The sequence below is a fragment of the Puntigrus tetrazona genome, chromosome 6 (assembly GCF_018831695.1).
Source record: "Puntigrus tetrazona isolate hp1 chromosome 6, ASM1883169v1, whole genome shotgun sequence".
Lineage (NCBI taxonomy): Eukaryota > Metazoa > Chordata > Actinopteri > Cypriniformes > Cyprinidae > Puntigrus > Puntigrus tetrazona.
The window spans coordinates 20,104,666-20,115,677 of NC_056704.1; the positions used below are offsets into that span (position 1 = coordinate 20,104,666).

The following is an 11,012-nucleotide window of genomic DNA, read 5'->3' on the forward strand; positions in this document are numbered from 1 at the left end:
AATGCATGTACATGTGAGCTACAAAACAGTTAACACCTTACTACAGCAAGATTTTGTTACAATTACAGTAACAATATTCCCTGGAAGATTTTACACTTTAAATTTTATTGAAATAATACATTTTCTAATGATCATTGTACAAATGTATAGATTATTTACATTACAATAAATGCACACCACACAAAACATCATCAGGGTAACATATGTTAAAATAATGTAAGAAGCTTAAACATTTTCATTAACGTTTAAGCTTCTTACACGATTTTAACATATGTTACCCTGATGATGTTTTGCGTAGTGCGTAGGCATGATAAATGAAAATCATTCTGATGAGCATTAATTCATTTTCATTTCATCACCTGTTTTATCATAGTGCTTACGCAATCCAAAATATTCCGTCTTTTAGCTGTCAACTTTACCGCAACCGGATTTTTGCGCGTTCTATCATTTTAAACGTCCACGTTTTTTTTTTAAACATAACAAACAAACATTTTTTTTCCCCCCGCGTGCTCTGACTGTGTGGTTGTACATGCTGTTCCCAACTTGAGCTGTTCAGTCAGCACACAACGGGTTACGGGTCAGGGTGTCTACTAGGACACTGTGTTCTCATCAGCGCGAGCTACAGTACAGCCGGAACATTGTGTTACTTTGTGGACAGTTTCCAAGGCCTGCCCTTAATTTTTACACTACACTTCCCTCCCCCCGCGTTTACTCCTCCTCCTTTAGTCTCATTTCATTTTCCCCGTCCAAATGTCTCGTAGAGGCGTATCGTGTTGATGGTTATTAGTGTGGAGAAGTGTAAAATACTGCCGGTAGAACATCCAGTACTCTCGCGCTGAGAGGGCGGGCTCATTCCCCTTTAAGCCGCTAGGCACAGGTTGTATTCGCCGGTAAGACAAACTGAAGTTGCATACGGACGGATACATGGTCAAACACATGAGAGGAACGAGCAACAAAAGGGAAATATTGTAAGTCTTTATTTAATGCTTGTTTTTTTTTATTCTTTATCCATCACTTAATCTGCATTTCATATTTAAAGCAGCTTTCTGAACGTGGTTAGTAGTAAAGAGAAAAGCGTGTTTTCTCATGGTGTTGTGTTTTAAGTCAAAATAGCGCTCTCAGTTCAATTACATACGTAATGTAACAGTTATCTTGCTTGTTCTTTACAAACAATGAGCCACTTGTCCGAAATGTGGCCTCATTTTTTTTTTAATACTATAAAATAATAAACACTAATGTTGTAAACAAAACTGTAGCTGTAATCTTGTTTGCATATTGCTATGGGTTGTTGCGTATGCTGTCGCGTTTGAGATGTATGGAAGATTTTGCGAAACTGAGAGGACGTCAAGCACCCCTTCAGTTATGATGCTAGAGAACCCCTTGTATTTATATTCATTTGAATGGCCCCTTTACATTATATGATCTTTTATATTGTATACACATTTTTGCTTACTATTTCGCAGACTCTCTTTCACATTAATCTTAATGTGTTAAGGACAGACGTTTTTGGTGTCCGTATGTTTGTGGACTGAAAAAAAAGTGTATGCTGCCTTTGCCTTTTTTATTTTTAGTTTGAGATGTGCTGGGAATTCGGGCTTTCTAGATTTGTAAATTATGTCATTTCGTGACCCCGGCTAACCGTTATACCACTGGCCAGATGCCACTCAGAGGTTGGTTACACGGACTGGCTTTCTCAAGCACGCTTTTCTTAAATCGGTTTAGGTTATATTTCACATGTTGTTGTAAAATACAAGTGGATCCTTGTGTCTTTTACAAGCTCAGAAAATCCCTTTTAGTATATAACAATGTATTCAGGTCTTGGAAGATCAAATATGATTTAACAATCAATCACTGAAATGATCGTGTTATTATTGGTGTCAGATCGATCCTTCACCGTTAACGTGGTCACACCCTTGATATCTGTGTGAGGGATGTTTTCAAGAGTTGCAAAACCGTCATTGTCTACAGATGATTTAATTTTGATGTTTAGGGCAGCTTGTATGCCATTAATACAGAAAGAGACTTTGTGTCTGACAAGGTGATTAACTCGGAATCTGTGTGAGTACATGTTGTGTTTAACTGCAGACGGTATGTTCAAGGATGGAATGAGTCAACTGCCTCTGAACGCTCATCTTTGTTACAGGAATGCCTGTTGCAATCTCACCACTCTGCGGGCATCTGAGACAGAGCTCCAATAAGGGCTTCGAAAAGTCACACCACCTTTAAACGAGTCGATCACTGGAGAGAAAGACTTAGGAACAGTTGGCTGGAAAAACATGAATAGATAACCAGGCACTGAGACAAACACATGTAGACAGACAGACAGACAAAAAGACAGAGTGGTTGGTAGTGGGACAGACTAGTACAAGATGAGATAAAGGAGTAATCAGAAAAGTGGTCCTTAAATAAAAAAAGGAGAACAATTTAAGTTATTAAATGCAACAAGTGGTTACGTACACACCAAATGCAGGGTTTTTATGCAACCCTTCACCTTCGTTACATCTTATGGCAGATTTTTAGGGAACATCTATTAGAGGAACTTCGTATCATTTGATTCTGAGAAACCTTTTAGAAGCACTCAGCTGTTATAAAAAGGTTTTGGTTGATTCATTTTCATAGCACAGGGTAAGAATTTAGTAATTGTTTTTAGCATTTAAAAAAATCTCACCAACAAAACCAGAGAAGTTTTTTTATCTCTTGTACAGTAAAATGTTTAAGAAAAAAATGCTATAAAAAGCTTTACAGAGATCAAGCTTCCTGGTGTTGCGGTTGTATCTGTGACTCTTTTTGACTTACTTACATCCACCTCCTTCGTCTTGGGTTTTTAGAATAAATCGTGCTCAAAGAACGATACGTTTCAACAGCCAGGATGGTAGCAGACTATTTTGGTAGATGTGTTTTCTGCGAGTTAAATAGCCTGGACTGTTAATTTTCACTCTGCTGTATTCCCATTCCAAGACATAAGCCCGAAATTGATATGCATGTGAGGTGAGGTAAATGTATTTATATTAATTAAAATATTATACAGTGATAAAAGATGTTATTCATCGATCGGTTTGGCACAGAGCAGTTCCAGTAAAAACAGACATAGACTTTTCTTGTTGTCTTTATTTAGGTATGTGCTGCTATATCTGTTCTTATGATTTCATTTAACTTTCCTTGAAATGTATTTCCTGTAACCTTCAGCGTATGTTTGTAGATAAAAATGAATGTCTTTGATTGAGAGCCTTGAGTGATTGTAGTATCTCGCTGCCTAAAGTAGAGTGGACTGGACTGAATGTTCCCGTCTCTGTTCTGTTTTGCTCCCGTGTCTTTCTACTAGGTTTACTGACATAAATCTCACAAGACATCCTTCTCTACAATCTGAATTTGTGCCAGGAACTCCGAATAAAAGGAACATAGTGTTCTGCCACACACGTTCATAAGTTCTTTTTTGTAATTAAAGGTTTCATGAGGTTCAGTGTTTGATAATAAACCAAAAAGATGCCAGCATCACGAAAAACGAAGATATTAGAAAATGATTACAAAATGTTTTTCTGTGAAAACGCCCAACACAAGCATATGTGGAAATTTGATTGTGAACATTTGAATATGTCTAAACATAGCAGTGCCTTATTATATTTGGCTAAAATTAAGAAAATATTGTATTTTTTTAGGGGAACACGGGTATGTATGAGTGGTGAGATGTCATCTTTAGAGGATATCTTTTCCACTAACCAGTGCCCAACTGATGTCTTTACCTCCCAAGGCACTGATGTTACTCCACACGGTGACCGTGGAGTATGTAAGGTAATCAATCAGTCATTAGTAACTCTATATCACAATTATTAGTTTACAAATTATGTATTTTCCCTGTAGTCAAAAACGATACAGTGGGTCCAAAGGTCTGCAACCACTTGTGGAAGGTTTTATACTTTTTTCTAAAAAAAAAAAATGTTTAATTAAAAACTTGAAGATGGAATGTCCCAAAGAACAACATGTCACTTTAAAACTTTGTTTATTCGCAGGTTGAAATTCGAAAAGGCCTTTGGACTTCTACTGTAATTTGAGTCTGCTAAAGTGATACAGTTTTACTTAAAAAAAAAAGTTTATTTAAAAAAAGTGAAAAGTTTTCCTTATTTGCTGACACATTTTACATCCGTATGTTTGTGCTGTTGATTCAAGGAATAGTGCTTTATTGAAGTAGACTTGAGAGAGTTAGTGAAAACTTGACTTAAGTCAATGGATTTTTTCATATTCAGAATGATCTGGTATTTATTTAAAATAATAATTAGATCTTGTAAAATTGTTAACCTTTTCTCTTATGTGTCTCTAAAGATTGTGAAACGGCATGGTGTGGAGGGAGAAAAGCCGATGATTGGGGACAGGGTTTATGTCCACTACACTGGCAGACTCCTAAATGGCAAGAAGTTTGACTCCAGTCTAGACCGCAAAGAGCCTTTTGTATTCAATGTGGGAAAAGGTAATAGATTTCACAGATTTATTTTTTAGACTAAAATTGGTTCATTTTACAAATTTAAAGTGTTGTTGTTAAAGGAAGATCTACGTTGAAAGAGAGACAGTTTTTCTTTGCTGAAAGAATTCCAGTTTGACAAATGGATAAACAGAGAGATAATTCTGTGTGCGATGCTATTATACGTATTTTTACATTCATTAATCGTAATATGGTCCACTATACAGTGTGGAATTATTTGGCACCGCTGGATTCAGCTGTGGACAACTGTTCCATGCATTTGCTTAACCTTAAATAAAATGAAATTGCCAACTCTACACAAATAACTTGATTAGTAAAAAACAGAACTGAACTGAGTAAACCCTATAAAAAAAATTAGACATTAGTCACATTAACCACTTTTGCGGTAGCTAGCAAAAGCACAGTAATTGCTTTTTCAGCGAAGCGACATGCATCATCTTTGTGTAACATCCACATGAACTCCTCTAGTTCACGTAATAAAAACTCTGCTAAATATTGACATCAAAGAACATAAAAATATATTTTCATCTTATCCCATACCACCTACGACTACTGCTACTACTAAAATTAATAAAAAAAACAAACTATTAATCCCAGCACGTTAACTAAATCTGTTAAGGAATTGTTTTACTAGTTCATTTTGATTGCATAAATTGATAAAGAAGCAAATCAAATATAATTTGAAAGTTTTGTAATGGATGACATTTTATTTAAGAAAATAAAATGTGTAGAATGAAGGAAAAATAAAAATAAAAACAGAAAATATATATATTTTTTTGAACAGCACATAAAAAATAGTTTACATTCTACTGACATGTTTATGATTTTTAGGATGCTACTCTATCAAAAGTGTCTGTTTAATGGAATGATTATATAACCTGACAGTTTCATTGTACAATTTTCACTTAAGAGCAAGGCTGAAATTCCTGTTTAATGACATTTGCGGTTGCATTTAAAAAGGGGTATAATTGCTGGTGTTGTTTAGACATGCGGTGCCTCCCTTATTATCTGCTGTTTAATTCTCAAAGAAACAATTTGTAATTAAATTTAAAGGGTATTAGCACAAATCATTAACTATGAAAATGAGCCACAAACAATGTTTTTGTATTTAAAATAGAATGTTTTTGAGTACCTGTGGGATATGAAGTTTTATTAATAGGGCTAATTAATTATAGTAAGTAATATATTTGTAAAAAAATTAACAATATAATAACATAATAATTATTTTTAAACAATATAATAATTTTTTTTTTCCACTGAAGCATTGAACTGATGGAGTACTGTCTGGTTGATTCACTCAGGTCAGGTCATCAAGGCGTGGGACATTAGTGTGTGTTCCATGCAGAAAGGAGAGGTGTGCTTGATGCTCTGTAAGCCTGAATACGCGTACGGTTCAGCTGGCAGCCCCCCAAAGGTTCCTCCCAACGCCACACTTGTGTTCGAGGTAGGAAGGAACATCAAGCCCTTAAATAACCTACACGTTCACGGATGAATTGTGAAAATATCTTTTTGTAGATGATAGGTGGAGAATGAATTATTAGTGTCTCCAACCATGGATGCTTACAGTGGAAAGTGTTTTATTTTTACGTTTAGGTGTAACGTGACTTTAATGTGACAAAAAGAAATAAAGTAAATAAAAAAAACATCCACGGTTACATACAAGTGTTGATAAAACATTGTTATTTTTGTCTCTCGGTGAAATAAAAATGTTAGACCCTGAACACAAAAAGCCTCTTTTTGTATAAGCTTGTTATCTTTAAAAGTACAAATGGTTCTGCTTCCCACAATTAGATTGAGCTGCTGAGCTTCAGAGGGGAGGAGCTTACAGAAGATGGTGGGATCGTGAGGAGAATAAAGGTCAAAGGCGAAGGCTATTACAATCCTAATGAAGGGGCCACAGTGCATGGTACGTCTTGAGAATTTTGAATGTTCAGAATGTGGTTGTTATTCATAGATAATGGGTTCACCGCCTCTTTTAGATACACTGTTAATGCTGTCTGGTTTCTGTTCCGCAGTACACTTGGAGGGGTCGTGTGGTGGTCATTCATTTGATTCTCGAGATGTCACCTTTGTAGTGGGTGAATCAGAGGACGTGGGCGTTCCTTTAGGAGTGGATAGGGCCATGGAGAAAATCCAAAAGGGGGAATGCTGTTTATTATACCTAAAACCCAAGTAAGATTTGCTTTTTATTACTGTATATTGTTTGGTAAGGAATATAATATAAAGTACCTGACGACACAGATTTAGCCTTATGTAAAATTTCCAATCATTATGCTGATAATCTCACATATACTTTTCTTTCTATATATAACCACCCCATCTTACTAAATCTGTTATGCTTTCAGATATGGTTATGGCAAAGAGGGTAAAAAAGAATATGACATTGGATCAAATGCAGAACTACTATATGAAGTAACACTGAAAGACTTTGAAAAGGTGAGATATAAAATCTTTTATCTCAAAATATTTAGTCCTATGTTGTTCAGAATACACTGGGGTTGAGAAGTCAAAATCCACTAATAATACCACAATACAATCCATTACCATTAAATATAGCATCCATTATTTTTTCATTAAAAGTTATATTGCATTACAAGTATATTGAACTTCTGAACACCACAAAATCCATATCAAAATAACTTATTTTATTATAAACAGACACTTACACACGTTCTTATTTTTAAATCTAGTTTTCAGGGTTTCACTATGAGCTTAAAACTTTGGAACCGACTGTATGTGTGTATTTATATCCGTATATAAGTATTTAATTATTGTTATTAATATGGAAATTAAAAAAAAAAAAAAAAAAAAAAAGGTTAAAATAGCCTGGTGAAATATTATGTTTTGACTTTGAAAAGGGTGTTCTGGGAATCCCAAAATATTGTTAATGTGCATTTTAAAATTGTATTCTCAGTGTTTCAGTGTGAACTCACTATAGAACTGTGGAACTCACTGTATCTGTGTGTGTGTGTGTGTGTATATATATATATACACATAATTTTTTGTTATATTAATATGGAATTTAGTACATATGGGTAAAATATCAAACTCAAGTCTTTGCAAAGGGAGCTGAAAATCTCAGAATACAGTTAAAGTGCGCCCTCTAATGGTCACAGGGAGCATATGCAGAAAATCTAAAAAGTCTAACAATTGATCAAATTGTTCCCCAGGCCAAAGAATCCTGGGAAATGGACCTTAAAGAGAAACTGCAACGTGCTGTTTTAGTCAAACAAAAAGGGACACAGTATTTCAAGGTTAGGCTCCATTTCTTTCTTATTTAGCTGCTTTTTATTTTATTGTAGACAAGCATCCTGCAAATAGCTTTTGGAATAGTTCATATATAAAACTAAAAAATACTTATTAGTAATATAATAATAACATATATGGAAATCACTGACTTTTTACTACAGATAAAAATTATTTCTAAAAATGTTCCTAATTTTATTGTATTGGCAATGTGATATTTTTTCTGTAGAGTTCAAAAGCTATTATGTTTCGACAGTCTTGTTTTTGCAGCAGCCAGGTAATTGATTCTTTATATTGTTCATTCAGGCTGGACGGTACAACTATGCTGTAATTCAGTATCAGCGGATTATAAACTGGTTAGAGATGGAGTGCGGTGCAGGAAAAGAGCAACAAGAAGCCATCCAGGCCCTGCTATTAGTGGCACATCTTAATCTTGCCCTGTGCTTTCTGCGATTGCGCGAGTACTCTCAAACAGTGGAGAACTGCAACAAGGTAGAGCAGCAAAAAAAATTATCATCTATGTGTTTCAAAACTTTTTTTTTTCTCACTGTGTCATACCGGTTGTCATTACTAGGTAATGGAGCTGGACCCAGAAAATGAGAAAGCTTTATATCGGCGAGGCGAAGCACGTCTATTGCGCAACGAATTCAGCATGGCTCTAATAGACTTCAAGCAAGTTTTGCAAGTTAACACCTTCAACCGTGCTGCCCGCAGCCAGATAGCCGTCTGTCAGCGCAAGATTCGTGAGCACCACGAGCGCGACAAGAAGATCTATGCAAACATGTTCCAGAGGTTTGCTGAACACGATGCTAAGGTATGCCAACTATCACGCTGGCCAGATGGAAAAGTTTGTTCTTGACAAATTCACTCAGGAATGCAGCATTAGGAAGTGGTTAATTCCGCATTTAAATAAACAATGCCCTTGGTTGTGCTCAACGCATCAAACCACATTCAAAAACACTAATACAGCCGAGGCTCAGGCATAATCTAAAGCTTATTGACATATTAGTCAGGTTGAAAATATGTAATTTTTTAAGTCATATTAAGTTTTCCAAATTAAGCCTCATGTTATGTCACTGCTCTTTTTGCATACAATAAAAGTAATTGTTTCCATTTTGTCAAAAAATGACAAAAAACATCATTAAAGAAAATTATAGTCTTCTTAAGGCATTTTTTGTTACTAAGCATCTTTCCTTCTTGCCGAATCTGTTCCCATATGAAAATGTAATATGTGATGCATATTGCCATTTGTTACCTATAAGGTGACACATATTTATGTTACCTTAGTTTATAACATAAAAAAAATATGTAAATATTTTTATATGTAATATACTTAGCAACTTCGTATGATACCATGTTTCATATATGGAAATTAAATTTACATATAATATGTACAATACAATTTCTATACAAACTCTGGACCACGAAACCAGACATTAGGGTAAATAATAATAAAAAAAAAAAACACCCAATATGTACTAAGAAAAATGTTGAATATATTAAATTAGCTACAATTGATTTTTGTGATTCCAGCACTGTATTCAATTAAAACAAATACTGATGGAAAACTAGAAGAAAGCATTTTAATTTAGAGCCTAAATCTAGGTTTTAATAATTTTTATGTTTTAATTTATGGACAAATTATTCTTTTAATTGCTGATGTCTTGCTTGTTTTAACCGCTCTGAAAACATTGCCGGTTTCAGCGTTTAATAATGTTGTTTCTGTTTTTAGATGGGCCGATTAAAAAGGAAAAAAGAAGAGAGTGGAATTTCAGATCAGAATAAGCAGGGACTAAAGAGACCTTGTCTCAGTCAGGACGGCTCCTAAAACTCCAGACACTATTCAGGAGGCTCAAGCGAGGAGGTCCGGCTGTGGGGATGAAAGAGGCAGTGGGTAGAGGCGCGGATGAGCTCTCTGTACACCTTGAACTCAGACCTCATTATGGCTCGGACTGAAAGCAAATGCTGGGAAAGATGGTCTATAGATGTCGAGGAGCTGCAGACCTTAATGACATTCCTACAATGACAAAAACAATCAACAGCAACAACAAAAACCAAAGCGCACAATTCTATGACCACCTGTAAACCCGTACGGTGTACGCCTCGGCTATCAGAAAGGCATTCATCCACTGCATTATAGACTTGAATACAACCTAGTACCTTACCGTGTACTGTACAGGATTCAGTGTAACTGCATTGACTTTGTGCATTATCAGATTAGAAGTTGTAAGTTTGCAGTGGAGAGGTGTGTACTGGGCTTGATGCTTTTTGTACTATATTTGTATAAGTGTGTCTGATATCTAGATTCAAGTGACCATAGTGGGTAGCTGGACCTAAAAGTGCAATCTTCCCTTTGGGAAAAACCTATTTTGCGACTCTGCCAGCTGTATTTGAAAAGTCGCGGCAGGCCTACATTCGCAGACACATTTTTGATACTTTTGAGAGTCTTGTGCATGCTTCTTGTGCATCCTAGGAGCGTCCTTGATTTTGGGACTGTACTTTAAAATATCTGCAGGTTAGTTTGGAACACAGAACCCGGTAGATATACAGTACTTGACGACTGAAGTTTAATAGCTATATTTTTTTGAGCTGAGTTTCCATTACTGTTTAAAGCTCAAATGCTTTTTGACAAATCTTTTGACATGATAGGAATATTTCAAAGAACTGTTCTCTTAAAACCCACTTGTTCATTTGATCAAATACTAACTAGTGTGGTTTGCATGTTTTTCAGTATGTTCGCCCACGTTTCAGACGGTTTTAATAATATTATTAATAATAAAGAGTTTAACTTTTTTCTGTTTACAGTTTGTTGCATTACAGCAGGCCTGTCAATAAATATTAAAAGAAAACTGTCCTGTGTTTTTGCAGTTGTTTGCACTTAATTTGCAGTTTTTGCAGTTGTTTGCACTTAATTTGCGACATTTACACAAGAAGCAAGTCTATGAATGTGCATTTCGGAAATATTGTATGTACACAACTGTTTGGGGTCAGTATTTTTTATTTTTGTACCTTTTTTTGTTGCAAGGGCAATAAATGTCTATGAACAAATGTCTTAAAGAAGAAGTTACAAAAAGATTTTTATTTCAAATGCAGTAAATACTGCCTTTTTGAACTTAATACATTTTGAAAAACTATTACTCTAAAAATAAAACATTGAGCACCTCAACACTGATAATAATAATAATAAAGTTTATTAAAAAGATTTCTAAAGGATTGTGTGACTGGAGTAATGGCTGATGAACATTCATCAAACTATTTTGTAAACATACTTAAAGTAGAAATGCTATTTGCA

At 35.1% G+C, this 11,012-nt stretch overlaps 1 protein-coding gene across 4 annotated transcripts; it reads left to right on the forward strand.

Annotated features, from left to right (window-relative positions):
* The first annotated feature begins 756 nt into the window (after nucleotides 1-756).
* On the forward strand, nucleotides 757-10,569 carry fkbp5 (FKBP prolyl isomerase 5). Of its 4 annotated transcripts, none has more exons than XM_043241467.1 (11): nucleotides 758-968; nucleotides 3,657-3,789; nucleotides 4,318-4,462; nucleotides 5,776-5,918; nucleotides 6,266-6,380; nucleotides 6,490-6,646; nucleotides 6,820-6,910; nucleotides 7,645-7,728; nucleotides 8,027-8,212; nucleotides 8,295-8,534; nucleotides 9,453-10,569. In XM_043241467.1, exons 1-11 carry the CDS (start codon nucleotides 925-927, stop codon nucleotides 9,546-9,548), a joined length of 1,434 nt encoding a protein of 477 aa, XP_043097402.1. In that variant the 5' UTR covers nucleotides 758-924; the 3' UTR covers nucleotides 9,549-10,569. The 4 variants fall into 4 exon arrangements, with proteins under 4 accessions (XP_043097403.1, XP_043097402.1, XP_043097405.1 ...); XM_043241469.1 differs by having other exon boundaries at nucleotides 759-968; nucleotides 3,749-3,789; XM_043241468.1 differs by lacking the exon at nucleotides 7,645-7,728 and having other exon boundaries at nucleotides 757-968.
* Nucleotides 10,570-11,012: the final 443 nt, after the last annotated feature.

Excerpts from the sequence above, each read along its gene's own strand:
- fkbp5 (XM_043241467.1), top strand. The coding sequence starts at position 925 with ATGGTCAAACACATGAGAGGAACGAGCAACAAAAGGGAAATATT. Across the intron at positions 4,463-5,775 it reads TGTATTCAATGTGGGAAAAG|GTCAGGTCATCAAGGCGTGG; the intron begins GTAATAGATTTC and ends TGATTCACTCAG. Across the intron at positions 6,647-6,819 it reads TTATTATACCTAAAACCCAA|ATATGGTTATGGCAAAGAGG; the intron begins GTAAGATTTGCT and ends TTATGCTTTCAG.